The 15259-nt window shown below is 51.5% G+C and overlaps 6 protein-coding genes across 6 annotated transcripts; 4 read left to right on the plus strand and 2 right to left on the minus strand.

Annotated features, from left to right (window-relative positions):
- Positions 1–941: 941 nt before the first annotated feature.
- On the plus strand, positions 942–2734 carry VE01_03171 (uncharacterized protein). The gene has a single exon (XM_018272669.2). The coding sequence runs from the start codon at positions 999–1001 to the stop codon at positions 2607–2609; it is 1611 nt and encodes a 536-aa protein (XP_018132024.1). The 5' UTR covers positions 942–998; the 3' UTR covers positions 2610–2734.
- Positions 2735–2965: 231 nt separating this feature from the next.
- RRP9 (pre-rRNA processing protein) lies at positions 2966–4985 on the minus strand. The gene has a single exon (XM_018272670.2). It carries the CDS (start codon positions 4872–4874, stop codon positions 3108–3110), a length of 1767 nt encoding a protein of 588 aa, XP_018132052.1. The 5' UTR covers positions 4875–4985; the 3' UTR covers positions 2966–3107.
- Positions 4986–5075: 90 nt separating this feature from the next.
- On the plus strand, positions 5076–6885 carry PRE1 (22.6 kDa proteasome subunit). The gene is made up of 4 exons (XM_059463510.1): positions 5076–5099; positions 5146–5364; positions 5430–5587; positions 5636–6885. Coding segments are annotated over exons 2-4 (684 nt in total). The 5' UTR covers positions 5076–5099; positions 5146–5362; the 3' UTR covers positions 6160–6885.
- Positions 6886–7345: 460 nt separating this feature from the next.
- Positions 7346–10045, plus strand: DED1 (DEAD-box ATP-dependent RNA helicase). The gene is made up of 2 exons (XM_059463511.1): positions 7346–7967; positions 8022–10045. Exons 1-2 carry the CDS (start codon positions 7777–7779, stop codon positions 9403–9405), a joined length of 1575 nt encoding a protein of 524 aa, XP_059319843.1. The 5' UTR covers positions 7346–7776; the 3' UTR covers positions 9406–10045.
- Positions 10046–11111: 1066 nt separating this feature from the next.
- Positions 11112–13036, plus strand: VE01_03175 (uncharacterized protein). Its single transcript, XM_018272673.2, has 2 exons — positions 11112–11876; positions 11942–13036. The coding sequence occupies exons 1-2, from the start codon at positions 11793–11795 to the stop codon at positions 13001–13003; spliced, it is 1146 nt and encodes a 381-aa protein (XP_018132055.1). The 5' UTR covers positions 11112–11792; the 3' UTR covers positions 13004–13036.
- A 509-nt stretch (positions 13037–13545) lies between these two features.
- VE01_03176 (uncharacterized protein) lies at positions 13546–14525 on the minus strand (the record flags this gene model as incomplete). The annotated part of the gene is made up of 2 exons (XM_018272674.1): positions 13546–14261; positions 14357–14525. The coding sequence occupies 2 exons, from the start codon at positions 14523–14525 to the stop codon at positions 13546–13548; spliced, it is 885 nt and encodes a 294-aa protein (XP_018132025.1).
- Positions 14526–15259: the final 734 nt, after the last annotated feature.

Here is a 15259-nt window from a genome sequence, read left to right on the forward strand (position 1 = left end):
GTGGAGAGTAAAGATCGAAGGGTGGATGGCGACAGATAGAAAGTAGAGATCGGAGAGCGAGAGTTCGAGGTAAGATTGGAATCTGATGTTGAGTTTGGATAGATCAATAAAATATATTGTCAGGCCTTTCGGCGGACGGGTCGGGACAAAAATCTCTTGGTTCGCAAATGACTTTTTAGTGTATACAAAGATAGAGGTAGAAGTGTAGAGAGTAAAAGAAAGAAGAAGAAGAGGGTTGAGGAGAGTAAGATCAATAGTTAGATGATGAGAGCCGGAAGATTAGAGATCGAAGGGTGGAAGGTGGAGGATAGTAGAAGAGGGTGAAGGTCAGAGAGTGGGAAGGGGGAAAAGGTTAAGCAAAGCGGATTTCAGAAGATCAATAACAGATGACATGGCAACAGTGACTGGCAAGCCATAATTGGTACTGGGTTACTGGCGTAGAGCAACAAGGAGCAGAGACTTTAATGTATATATAACCAGTCACTTGGTATAGTGACTAGCAAGCCATACTCAGAGATGGGTTACTGGTGTAGCTTGGTATAGTAAATATGAGGAATTAAATAAATATAATAGGAAACTCCGACCTCATACGAATCACACAGGTGTAGCACAGAGGTGAGATACCAATTGTATTTGTTTTCTCGCAGTAGCGAACAATGATTATTCAGATAGAACGAATACTTTATCCCAAACAGACCAGACTATCTCCATTGTCCATATGATATCCAGCCTATGGTGGTCTACTGATTTGATTCCACCTCTATTAGTGTACAGTTCCGATAATGTAGTTGCCATAAACACTGTCAAATGTTATCACATTTGGTCTTGGTGATCAAGGTGACCAATCACAGAAAATGCTCCATAAAAATGATGACTAATCACCACTTTGAAGTGGCCCGCGAGGCTTCAGCCTTTTGGTCCCAAAAGCTTCAGTGCTGTTCTAAATAGGCAACGTCGGAAACTGGTCAACGCGCCACAACGAATATCTTCACCAAACAATGGCAAAACGACACGCGGTAGACTCCTTGGAGGACATTGCTGGGACAGACTCTCCAGTATCGAAGAAGTACCGGGGCGACAGTCACCCGGGATTCCAGAATGGCGGCCTCCCGTCAAGGACGATGGTACAGGAGGGCCTCGAGACGAGTGAGCGCATTGAGGAAGAAGGCGCCCCAGGCGACTTTAATGACATCGAGTCCGACGAAGAGCAGGTAGATACGACGGTCTATCGGCAAGAAGCACCAATCGAAGGGTATGACGACCTATACCTCGACACAATCGACCGGCACGTCCTCGACTTCGATTTCGAGAAACTTTGCTCTGTAACGCTATCCAATATCAACGTTTATGCATGTCTTGTCTGTGGGCGATACTATCAAGGGCGCGGACCTAAATCGCATGCGTACTTCCATGCCCTCGACGTCGATCATCATGTGTATATCAACATGCAGACGCAGAAGATTTACGTTCTCCCAGAAGGCTACGAAGTCAAGAACAAATCCCTCGACGATATCAAGTTCGTTTCAGATCCGAGATATACAAAGCAGGAGGTCATGGCTTTGGATCGCGCCCCGAAGGAAGCCTGGGCGCTCAGCGGAAAGCAGTATACACCAGGCTTCGTGGGCATGAACAACATCAAAGACAATGACTACTTCAATGTTGTCATACAAGCACTATCTCACGTCCCACCACTACGGAATTACTTCATGCTTGACGACTTTTCCACAAAGCCAGAGCTAGCGAAGCGGCTATCGATTCTGGTGCGCAAAATCTGGAATCCGAGAGCCTTCAAGGCACACGTCTCACCCCACGAACTGCTGCAAGAAGTGTCACTGAGGTCGAATAAGAAATTCGCACTCACGCAGCAAGCAGACCCCGTCGAGTTCCTATCCTGGTTCCTCAACAACCTCCACGTCGCACTCGGCGGCTCCAAAACAAAACCCGGAAGCAGCATCATCCAACAAATATTCCAAGGCAAGCTGAAAATCGAGTCCCAAGCCATCACCGCAAAGGCAGACGCCGGCGATCGCCTCCGCTTCGAAGAAGCCGCCGAGGTAAAAGCTGACGTCAGCCGCTTCCTATTCCTTACCCTGGATCTCCCCGCCGCACCTCTCTTCCAGGATGAGCTGGAGCGCAACATCATCCCACAAGTTCCCCTCACATCCATTTTATCGAAATACGATGGCCTGAAGGCGCAGGAGCAACTCAACCACCGCAGGCGGTACCGTCTTCTCCACCCACTCCCACCGTACCTGCTTTTCCACATCAAGCGCTTCAGCCAGAACAAGTTCGTCTCCGAGCGCAACCCCACCATCGTCACGTTCGATGCGAGGAACTTGAATATGGGCCCGTACGTAGAGCCGAACCCGAAATACGCGCCGCCTGGTGAACCGATCTGGTATGATCTCGTAGCGAACGTGGTTCATGAGGCGGTGAGGGGGAGGGAGGATAGTGTGGAGGGGGAGGCGGAGAGGAGGGCGTGGAAGGTGCAGTTGAGGAGGAAGGAGGATTGGGTGCAGATCCAGGATTTGTTTGTGGAGCAGACGCAGAGGGAGCTGTTGTATCTGGGGGAGAGTTACTTGCAGATTTGGGAGAAGAGGAGAGGTTGATGTGTGGGTTGGATGGTGAGGTAGACCGGGGGAGGGTCGTCCCATGGATCTGGTTATAGAACTGTAATTAATTGTAAATTGGGCTGGTAATTAGCGTTAAAATCTATGAGATGTATTTCTACGACATATATTAAGATGCCAACATGGCCGACGTTTTTTGTAGATTTTATATTGCTCTCCTTGAGAAAAATTTGGTTATTGCTATAAAAAATCGAGCTAATCTAAATGCTGATTTAGAGGTTTATCAAATAGCTGGCGACGGGGACCTACAAGAGCAAAGGAGATATCGTAGCAATTGTATTTTCAAACTCCAAGGGCGGGGTAGGCAAAAGTCAAGATCTCATAAGAACCGTGGGTTGAAACATTATAATGCCATTCTGCGCTCAACTGAGCCGCGATTTCGCTTGCTATGCCAATCCATCTCCCTCCCACCAAGCATGCATAACTATATACAACACAACCTCAGGGAGGAAGTTCAACCACCACCACCTACAACGTCTAGGATTCCCTAGCTACCTCAAATACCATAGCCCCATTTTTGCCAGCCACCTTCGCCCACCTCCCCATCCTGTGCTCTTTCCCAATCGCCACAACGATGCACGCCCCATCCTTCCCTCTATCCCCACGCTCAAAGACAGAGATATCATTGATAACGCCGCTAACCACCGGCTCCGGGTTCTTCTTCGGGTGTGAAATAGCAACAGCAGTTTCCTCCGCCGCTTCAGCCTCGGCAGACGAATCCTCCATCGCAACATCCTCCTTAATAGCAGCAAGAGGAGTCTTAACCGCCCCGTGCGGCAACCCCGCAGTCCCTACCACTCCCAAAGCCTCAATCTTCTTCCTATCATCACTAACCTTCCACGCCCTCAACTGCCCATCCCAACTCCCCGACAAAATCACATCCGAGTACGGAATCGTCGCAAGCGCCGTGATCCATCTCGGCTGCGGCTGCGGCGCCTTCGACGGATCAGGGTTAACCTCCGCGGACGTCTCATCCAGCGCCAACGCTGGGTCGAAGCCGTGGGCAAGGGAGACGGTGTGGATGGGCTTCTTCTTGTGGATGACCCATAGCGAGATCGACCCGTTGTCCGAGCCTGTGACGAACATCTCCTCGTCAATCATCGCGACGCGGTCCATGCTCCCCTCCATCGCCTTAGGCGTAGAGGAACCACGAGCTCTCTTCCCGTCTCCGCCACCGCCACCGCGGAAGACGAGTTGGGTCTCTTCAACTACCTTCCACAGCCTCGCTGTGCGGTCTCGTGCACCGACGCTGATGCACCGCTCTTGCGCTAGGGAGGCGACATCAACGACCTCGTCTTGGTGACCGAACAACGTCTCGATGTAGGCCAGCTCGTCTAGAGACCAGATCTTGATCGTTCGGTCGCTAGAAGCGGAGTACAGCTGGTTCGTGCCGCGGCGGAACGTGAGTCCCGTGACGGAATCGCGGTGCTGGGAAAACACGCGCAGGGGCTCGAGGGTCGCAGCGTCCCAAATCACGATACGCCTATCGCGACCACCTGTGGCGACGAACTTTCCGTCCTGGGATGCGGCGACGCAGAGAATAGCGCCGACGTGGCCCTTGTAGGCATTGTTCTTGGCCTCGTTCTTGTTCCCCTTTGCGATTGCGATGCGCTCGGGCCTTCGTTTGGGGGGTGGTGGGGGCTTCTTTGATTTCTTCTTGCCGTCCTTAGGGAGCCATTGGTTGGCGGGGAGGTCTTGGAGCTTCCACTTGACGAGGGAGATGTCTTTTGATACCGTGTAGGCGTAGGGATGGCAGGTGGCTATCGAGGTTACGGTCTCGGTGTTGCTGCGGAAGAGGGTGTGGGATGCGGCGGAGAATGATAATTGCTTCGCCAGGCTTCGGTATATCCTGCCTTTGGTCTCGGCGACGTCTTCCTGTAACCTCTCTGCGATCAGGTCCCGGTCAATCTCTTCTGCGTCGAAGCCGACTTCGTCCACCTCGTCTCTGATGTTCTCTAGGTATCGTTCTGCAAGTCGTAATCTCCTCTCGGCTGCTGTCTCTTCCTCGCCTCCAGAACCGGAGTCGCTCGACGCCTCATCTAAGTCGACGCCATTGCCTCTGGGCCCGTCGTCGCTTTCCGAGTCGCTGCCCGATATCGACTCATCTCGCTGCTGTTTTCTCTGTTTTGGGGCAGAAGTCTCTTTCCTCGCAGCAGATCCTGCGACTCTTTTCTTCGGGACCTCTGAGCTCGAGGGTCTCTTGCGCTTCTTCTGCGCCGCGGGGACTGTGAAAAACGAAGACATGTCGTGATTTGTCTGGGATATATCCCAGATCTCTTGTGTATAATCACAGTCGCCTCGTAATTCGCCAGAAGTACCGCAATGTTGTTGTCGAGATTTCTTCTTCTAGTCTCGGTCGATCGATTTCAAAAGTTCCCATACTCTCTCGTTACCCAGTGTACAAAATAAATTCTTCGCCAAGAGTTTCTTGCCAGAAAGGCGGTCAAGGAAAGTTTGGCGGCAGGCCAGGCAAGTCAGGCAGAATCCGACGCGTCAGGTTAAGCTAATCCGCTAGAGCACCAGGGAGCTATCCGCTGTGATCGAGAGAGCTCACGACTGACGCTGGAGCCTCATCATCAGCCATCAATCACCGCTTTAACGTCCACCAAGATACCCCGAGCGACGACGTGCAAGCTTGACTCCTCAGCTATATCCATCGCCATTTCATCAGTGATTTGACATCACCTTAACACCCTGAGCTTCTCCGACCAAACAACAACCCAGCCGCCAAGATGTGAGTTTCTTGTTATTCAGACGGCTATCGCGGCCTCGCTTTACGGGTTCTAATGGCGTGCACAGGGAGGTTCTACTTGGTATCACTGGAAAGGACTTCACCATCATCGCCGCCTCCAAAGCGGCCATGAGAGGCGCCACCATCCTGAAGGCATCCGACGACAAGACCCGCGCGCTCAACCAGCACACATTGATGGCCTTTTCCGGCGAGGCAGGAGATACCAGTACGTCGAAGCCTTCTTAAAGTACTAGCATATCTAACAATCACCTAGTCCAATTCGCGGAATACATCCAAGCAAACGCCCAGCTGTACTCGATGCGCAACCAGATCGACCTCTCGCCATCCGCCATTGCGAACTTCGTCCGCGGACAACTGGCATCCAGCTTACGGTCGAGGAAGCCGTATAATGTCAACCTCCTGCTTGGAGGCGTGGATCCCATCACCGGGAAGCCGAGCTTGTACTGGCTGGACTACCTAGCATCGTTGGCTCAATTACCATATGCCGCCCACGGCTACGCACAGTACGTTTATGGCTCCAGCTTAATGGCAGAATTGATAGGATATTTATGGATGCTAACGGATACGCTCTACAGATACTACTGCCTCTCCATCCTTGATAAGCACCACCACCCCGACATTGACTTTGAGCAAGGAATGAAGATCCTACGACTGTGCACGGATGAGCTGAAGAGGAGATTGCCGGTGGACTTCAAGGGGATGTTGGTGAAGGTTATCACGAAGGATGGGATCAGGGAGGAGGAGTATGATGATGATGCGGTGGTGAAGAGCGCCTGATGGGTGCCTGAGAGAGCGTGTCTTGTTTCTATGGTGTTCTAGAGCATAGCATTCGGGGTTGAATGCAAGGTGTATTATGATTCGAGTGGTGGTGGTTCTACTGCTTGACTGTGTGTGATGTGGTTCAGTCTTGTCTGTCTGGTCTGGCACTGTTATTGTTCTGTTATGGTCCTGTTCTGGGTGCATATGAACAGCCTCACATGGAAAGGCATATTGGTCACGTGAACCTGTCAGTGCCAGGGCTGATTATAGGATACGCATTTCCTTTGGTCGTAAGGCATAACGTGGCGAATAGTTCGGAACCAAAGACAGACGGCTCACTCACAATATGCGTATTCTTCTGCATGTACCTCGTTTATAAAGTACGGGACATAGTACAGAAAATATTGTGCACAGTTTGTTGGTAGCGGTGGTAGCGGTAGAAGCGGTAGAAGCGGTAGAAGAAAGTGGTCTGGAGAGCGTTAAGCGTCAAGTACATCAGTGCTACATGCATATGTATGGTTCGCCTCAAGGGGCATCCGAGCACGTGACTAACTTCTCTCCCAGCCAAACAAGGCTGCCAGACTCCAACTACAGGGGGCGAATATCCCCATAGTTGGGAGCGTTGGAGTACTCTATTGGAAAGTTATTAGGTGGGGAAAGGGGCAAAAAAGAAGGGGCATAAAGGAGTTAATAAGAGTGTTCATATACGGGTCTATGTCTATTAATATTAGAACTATATAACCGTATTGATTTGACATTCAGAGTATTGTTGGAATGATCTCTCCTGTTGATTTTTGTAGAGAACTATCACACAGTACTACAATATCCCACCGGGTGGCAAAAAGAAAAAAAGTGTTTCAGACACGCAGGTTTCTGAATATGTACTGTATGTCTTGTCTTGTATGTACCTTTCATACTCTAAATGTACTGTAGAGGTACATACTGCGCTGCACTGCACTGCTAACTGCCTACTTCTATACCAGACAACTTCCTCCAAAACTTGCCTATTCTATGTACCTTTTACACCAACCACACACTAAAAAGGTACTTAGCCTCACTGCCCCCCAAAAAAAGTGGCGGTGATCAAACTTTACCACTATTACCACTATCAACAACTCAAAATGGCGCTAAGGAACCACGCTACCCACGAATTTTCTCGGCTTTTGCCTTTGCCCTACCCATGTTTTTATTCCGCCTTCGCCTTCCCGAACCTCGTCTGCCTTCTCTCTCTCTCCTGATCTCCTTCGATCTTCAAACTCTCCTCCTCCATCAAACAAACCCTACCTCTTACCACTTTATATCTCCACATCATCTCCTCTCCTCTCTCTCATCACCCTTCTTCATTCCTTACGAAAGCCTTTCTTTCACGAGGAATATAGTTTGACGAGATTAATTATTGTCCTTTTTTCAACGGCCTCTCTACGTTCGAAGAAATAGATTCGTACAGCAACGACTCTCTTTTTTCGTCTTTAGATTTCTTCTTCGATCTTTTCGACGCTCTTTATTAGATCTCCCCAGCGATCTTGAAAGAGTACCCAGTACAGGCCGATTAATCAACCTCTGCAACAGTTCGCAGACTCAGCATCTACAGAACCAACGAAACTTCACCTTACAATCACCTCAAGACCACACAATATGGCTGACCAACTCAACATGAACGGACTCTCCCTGGGAGAGCAGCGCTCTTACATCCCTCCCCACATGCGTGGAAAGATGGGCGGTGCTCCCCCAGCTGGCATTCCCCAGGTGGATGGGCCAGGCCCAGCTCCTGCTGCTGCTACCAACGGTGGCGGAATGGGCGCCAGTGCATGGGCTCAACCAGCTCCGTAAGTTCACAATATTCTAGACCTTTCAACTGATCTTATCTAACACTATCTTAGATCCAACGGCTTTGCCGCTGACGGACCTCGCCCAGGCGGCGACTGGGCTGCTGCCCCTGCCTTTGCCCCCGGCGCACGTGGTGGAGCCCCTCCTGCACGTGGTGGCGGTAGATGGCAAGACTCCCGCTCCGGCGGTGGTGGCTCATTCGACCCCAATGCATACGGAAACCCTGCTGCCGGCGGTGGTGGCGGCGCTGTCTCCGCCCGCGGAGGTGGTGACGGACAATGGAGGGATGGCAAGCACATTTCTGGCCCAGCCAACCCCCGTGTGGAGCGCGAGCTCTTCGGTATCGCCGACGACCCAACCAAGCAACAGACTGGTATCAACTTCGAGAAGTACGATGATATCCCAGTTGAGGCTTCCGGACACGACGTCCCCGAGCCAGTCCTCAAGTTCACCAACCCTCCTTTGGACGACCATCTCCTCCGCAACATCGACCTCGCCCACTACAAGGTCCCAACCCCAGTCCAGAAGTACTCCATCCCAATTGTCATGGGTGGTCGCGATCTGATGGCTTGTGCCCAAACCGGTTCCGGAAAGACTGGTGGTTTCTTGTTCCCAATTCTGTCCCAGGCTTTCATCAACGGTCCCTCCCCAGCCCCAGCAGGTGCGGGTGGCAACTTTGGACGCCAACGCAAGGCTTACCCAACCTCCCTGATCCTGGCTCCTACCCGTGAGCTGGTTTCTCAGATTTACGAGGAGTCCCGCAAGTTCGCCTACAGATCGTGGGTTAGACCATGTGTCGTCTACGGTGGTGCCGATATTGGTTCCCAGCTTCGCCAGATCGAGCGTGGTTGCGATCTCCTCGTTGCCACCCCCGGTCGTCTCGTCGATCTGATTGAACGTGGCCGTATCTCCCTGTGCAACATCAAGTACCTCGTCCTCGATGAGGCTGATCGCATGTTGGACATGGGTTTCGAGCCCCAAATTCGCCGCATTGTCGAGGGCGAGGATATGCCCGGTGTCCAGGGCCGCCAGACGCTCATGTTTTCCGCCACCTTCCCGCGCGACATCCAGATGCTCGCCCGTGATTTCCTGAAGGATTACGTCTTCCTGTCCGTCGGACGTGTTGGTTCCACCTCTGAGAACATCACCCAGAAGGTCGAGTACGTCGAGGATATGGACAAGCGCTCGGTTCTTTTGGATATTCTCCACACCCACGGCGCTGGTCTTACCCTCATTTTCGTCGAGACGAAGCGCATGGCCGATTCGCTGTCGGATTTCTTGATCAACCAGAACTTCCCTGCGACCTCCATTCACGGTGACCGCACTCAGCGCGAGCGTGAGCGTGCCCTGGAGATGTTCCGTAACGGTCGCTGCCCAATCTTGGTTGCTACCGCCGTTGCTGCTCGTAAGTATTTATCCTTTCATTCCTTTCCCTAGAAATCTTCTGTCGACGCCTATCACAAGAACAGTCTCCATCACGGATTGTTCTTGTAACAATCTCCATGACGGATTGTTCTTGTAATAGTCTCTATCACGGATTGTTCTTGTAACAATCTCCATGACGGATTGTTCTTGTGATAGGCGTTGAAACGCCATTTCAGCTTCTCAAACATCTTGAACAATTCATTTACTAAACTCTTATCTCTAGGTGGCTTGGATATTCCTAACGTGACCCACGTTGTCAACTACGATCTCCCAACCGACATCGACGACTATGTCCACCGTATCGGTCGTACTGGTCGTGCTGGTAACACCGGTATCTCCACCGCCTTCTTCAACCGTGGTAACCGCGGTGTCGTCCGTGATCTCCTCGAGCTCCTCAAGGAGGCCAACCAGGAGGTCCCCGCCTTCCTCGAGAACATTGCTCGCGAGGGTGCTGGCTTCGGTGGTAGCTCCCGTGGTGGCCGTACCGGTGGCCGTGGACGTGGAAGCGGTGCCAACCGCGATTTCCGTAAGCTCGGCGGCAGCGCTGTTCCATTCTCTGGCGGCTTTGCCGGCGGCGCACCTGCTGCATACGGTGGTGGCGGTGGTGGCTACAACGCTGCTCCCCAGGCTGCCTATGGCGGTGGTGGTGGTGGCGGCAGCTACGGCGGCGGCGGTGGTGGACAGGGATACGGCGGCGGCAGCTACGGAAACCCAAGCGGACCTGGCGGCCAATCCTCGTGGTGGTAAATATTCCACTCGAGGCGACTTCGTCTCTACTCTTCGGACTTTGATGACGACGCCGCACGGTACCTGCAAGACCGAGACTTGTGGAACTTATTTCTTTTCGACCGCTTTGTACTTGCTTCGATAATTCTTTTTGCTTTTATATCTCATTTTGCGAGATTCGATTTCACGATGGCAGCATTCACGAGCACGCTGCACAGAGAGCAGACTTGTGAACTCGACCATACACCGGCATACGATAGATAGCGTTGTCTTTTGTTTCTGGCTGTCTCTTCACCTTTTCTTGATACCCAAATACATCAAGGAGCGAGGTGGCATCAGGCAGGCTGCATGAGATATCTTGGTGGCGTAAGAATAGGCCATCTGATGCTTTCACACAATGGGGATAGAGGAGCCGGAGGGACAAATCATCTGGGATTCGAATTACGCATTATGACCGTCATGTTCAGCGCTTAATCTCTCTTTTATTCACATGCGGCTTCCCTTACCGGAAGCGCTGTGTGATGACTTGCGATTTTTACTTTTCCTTTTTCCTCGCATAGACTGGCTGAAGTTTTTGTTGTCATGCTCTACCGGATCATATGGGCTTCGATCGTAGACAAAAGTGGATTTTCTTTCGATTTTCAACAACCGGGCCGGCAGACCTGTGTTGCAAGCGGCGGATCTCTTAACGCATTCATGGGATCTTCTGGGCGATGCGGTAAATATATTGGGCATGGACAATTGTGCTATTCGGCGGGCGGCGTCTTTGAAGCAGGCATATTCCTTTTGTTCTCTAGATACGAATAGAGGATGGAGAGGAGCGTGCGGTACGACGCTATGGCGCTGATGGCATTACGGAAGTGCTCCGGCCTCTTTGCACGCGTGAGGGCGGTGGCTTTTACCCTTTGGGAGGGTATGGGGATGTGCTGCACTCATGTGCGAGGACTCGACGGGATAACTTAACTTGGGGTATCCGAATTGAAACGTCTACGTATTAAACAATCCTGCCTCGCTGTGATATGAACTCATGTGATATTATCTGATCAATCAAATATGCCAATAATTCTCGTACCTACAAGAAACAGCCCAAAAGCTTGATTGATGTGGGGGGGACAGTGCCGAAGAATAACCCCGTTAATCTTGCCACGAGGTTGCCGCGCGAAATAGAACAGCCTGGATGGAAAAATCGTGGCTAAATACTCTAATTCATACTACCGCGGAACCGGTCGCCCCGCGTTTGGGCCCTTCATCAAAGCAGCCAAGCCTCTATACCGACATTGACCAAGATGTTCCATCAATTAGCTGCTGATGGACGTGCGTTTGCTGGGTGAAATTCGGCCTCGGCACCAGTCGCCGGGTCGTGCCACGCGTGCTGTGGTTTCGCGATATATTAAGACGCCCCTTGTTCAAGCACCCCACAGTTATATTCACCATTGGTGGTTTCCAGCGCTGGGACCTGCCGGCGGCATTCTATATTCAATTTTTGCGTTTTAATTGCGATACGGGATGAAGGCTCCTTGCTAGCTTTGAGAATGGGTCATGAGGCCGTTTCTTATCCTTTAGGCCAGTGCGCAACGGGATGGACCAGACTTAAAGATGAGAGCGAGGTTCGGTTTTTGATGTGCCACCGATCTTCAAGATTCCCGAAACTTTGATCTGCTCCAGCCTTCGTCATGCATTTCTCCGTCATCGTCGCTTCGGCGATCTTCGCTACCCGGGCAATGGCCGTTGGAGTCGTTGGCACGCCTGAGGGATTCGTGAGTGCCCTCTTCATATCCCCTGAGATCCCCAATGCCATTTCCCGTCACTAACACCATCACAGGGAAAAGGGACAACTGGTGGCGGCAGCGCAACCCCCCAATACCCCGCCGACATCGCCCAGCTCAAGACCTGGCTCACCGACTCCACGGCCCGCGTCATCGTCCTCAACAAGGAGTACAACTTCATCGGCTCCGAAGGCAGCGTGACCGAGACTGGCTGCCGCCCCGCCTCCAACACCTGCCCCGGCAACGGCGGCCAGGACGCCATCAACCAGGCGAGCTGGTGCACGAACGGCAACGCTGGCGCGGGCGCAACTTCCATCTCCGTGACCTACGACAAGGCTGGTATCTCCGGCATCAATGTCGGCAGCAACAAGTCCATCATCGGCATCGGGTCCTCGGGTGTGATTAAGGGCAAGGGCCTCCGCATCGCGAACGGCGCCAAGAATGTCATTATCCAGAACATCCACATCACCAACCTCAACCCCCAGTACATCTGGGGCGGCGACGCCATCACCCTCGCCGGCACCGACCTCGTCTGGGTAGACCACGTTAAGGTCTCCCTCGTAGGCCGCCAGATGTTCGTCGCTGGCGAATCAGCCTCCAACCGCGTGACCCTCTCCAACAGCGAGTTCGACGGCAACACCAGCTGGAGCGCAACCTGTGACGGCCACCACTACTGGACCATCTACCTGACGGGTTCCAACGACTTGATCACCATGAAGGGGAACTACATCCACCACACCTCAGGTCGCGCGCCCAAGGTCGGCAGCAACACCCTCCTCCACGCTGTTAACAACTACTGGTACGCCGTCTCCGGCCACGCCTTCGACATCTCCTCCGGCAACGTGGTGGCGGAGGGCAACGTCTTCCAAAACGTTGTGAAGCCGCTGAATGCCAACACCGGGAACTTGTTCGGGAGCCCGGACTCGAACACTAATACGCAGTGCGCGGCGTACCTTGGGCATAATTGCCAGCTTAATGCGTTTGGCAGCAGTGGGACCCTGGGGGGGACCAGTGTTAATGCGTTGGTTAACTTTGCGGGGAAGAATGTGGCGAGCTCGGTGTCGTCGAGTGGGTTGGCGAGTAGCATTGCTGCTAATGCTGGGATTGGGAAGATTTAGGGGGTTGAGGTGGGGGTGTAAATAGTTGGGTGACGGGTGGTGTGTGTCACTGAAATTCTTGTATATACGGATACGTATCAGCAGGACTGTTCTTAAATGCCTAGTATATATATCATTGAAGGCAGATTACAAGCAACATGGGTGTGTTGTAGTTGGGGCATACCATTCTACTATCCTGGGTGGTAACTTGTGGCATAGCACTTATATGTAAATCGGCTTTTCTATAAAGGAATAAGTTATAGTAACTATGGCAGCAGGGAAGTGCGACAGCGACGGTGCTAACTAGGGTTTCGTTCTAACATACATCCTAATTTTGTTGATACTTATATGTTAGAATACTGTCGAGGTGGGGAATGCTAAAGGAGTGGGACGAGACAACTTGTCGTCAAGCTGCAGAAGGCTAACCATAGCTTAAGTACTGTCCTCTGCAGCTTAGTATTATACCACAAAGACGGAGGTTTCGCGGCCCATAGTTGCCATTAAAGTCTAATATTCCTAAATAACCTCTACGTACAGAACTTCTCTCATCTATTGACATTTCGCTATCCTTTATACTGAGTTGTCACCGGCTGTAGCTCTTCAAAGTTATCCCCATAAACATCAACATCACCAATGCTGCCCATAGTATCCTTTGTAATAATAGCGCCCGGATGACACACGTTGAACACAATCATAGCGAGAAACATGAGCGTGGCGTCGAATATGTATACGTATATCTCGTGGCTCAAAAGCACACCATCTTGGCCCATCACGTACTCTATGATACGAAATACGGATCGGACAAGAATTAACAAGCAGGCCGTGTACAGAACGATCAGATGTCGCTCCCAAGGGATAGTCGCGCTGCTAGAGCGTGTGGTCGGAGACTTCTGTATGCGAAGGTGGAAAACCATCGCCACGAGGACGAACAAGCCGAAGAATAGTACCTGGATACCGAGACCAGCTGTGATCACATTCTGGCCTAAATTGACACTGCTGGTGGTCTTCGCGTTGGAGAGGATACCGCCACCGCCGCTCTGCGCGAGAAATGAGAGCACATCGCCGCCGACGAAGATCTTCGTGAGTCGACTCACTCGGATAAGAGAGTGCTTTTCGCCATCGACGAGTCGTATGATGCGGCCGAGCACCATGTAAATGGATGCGGCGAATAGAGTTGGCGCCAGGAGAATGAGCAGCGATTGCATTACATAAGGAATGAGACTCCAGTTCGGGGTTTCATTTGCGGAGAGGGCGCGCCCTACATAGCCGATTGTTTCGACTAGGAACAGTGTTAATAGGAAATTTATGGACGGGTAGTGAAAGGACTGGAATTTGATAAAAAAAAAGCCCTATTCGGAGGCGAGGGATACATACAAATTCCCCCCATGACGAAGGGTATGAAGTACCAAGTTCGCTTGCGAAAGAGCTGGTATGTGTGGAACAATGTCGAAATTGCGAAGAGGACTATCATTACGATTGCCGCAGCTTTAGACGGGCTGTAATGGTAGAGTTTGAACTCCCCAACTGCTCTGGATTCCCTCATTGTTGTAATGATTAGGAGGCTTGGAATGAGCGAAAGCTTAGCAATTGAATCTTAGGTTGCATAAAAAGACAGTTGTATCAGAGAAATGGATTGGAATGCAAAGATCTGGCATGAGGGAATATTAATGGTTTTATATATCTGTAGTATAGAACCCACGGATGACGACGTCGCCGACTACGCCAACCTGGTGCATTCATATCAACGAGTATATTCCTCAAGCGGAACTTCCCTTGGGACGCGTCCCTCTGTTTGGCCCGCTTTCGTCGCATCTTGATACATTCATTGTCCAGTTATTCGCCCTGGTCAAACTGTCATGCCTCTGCCAAACGCCGTTTATAAATGCTTACAGTGGGTTTCTCCCATTCGGTTCGCATTCTGTTGCTACACCCCTGTCTCGCACTCGGACTCGCACTCGCACTCGCACTCGGAGGGCAAAAATAGGTACAAAGTAGCGCAGGATCGGCAACTTGTCACATCTTAGCGCTCGTATTTAGCCCCATGCTTATTTTTCATTGTGCCTTGCCAAGGAGGTGTACGCGTTCCAGCGAGTTGACAGGGTAAATCTGTGATTTTCTGTACTACAGATGTTATCTTCAGGGCTAGATCCGATAAGCTGCCGCTCCTAGTTGAGCTCCTATTGGAATTCTATGCGCCCTGACTTATCAGCACAGCCTCATCTTCTCAACTCTGCTTACTATACGTGTATAAGGCTTTGTTAGCGTACTGTACTATGC

This window comes from Pseudogymnoascus verrucosus (genome assembly GCF_001662655.1).
Source record: "Pseudogymnoascus verrucosus strain UAMH 10579 unplaced genomic scaffold scaffold_12, whole genome shotgun sequence".
Classification (NCBI taxonomy): domain Eukaryota; kingdom Fungi; phylum Ascomycota; class Leotiomycetes; order Thelebolales; family Thelebolaceae; genus Pseudogymnoascus; species Pseudogymnoascus verrucosus.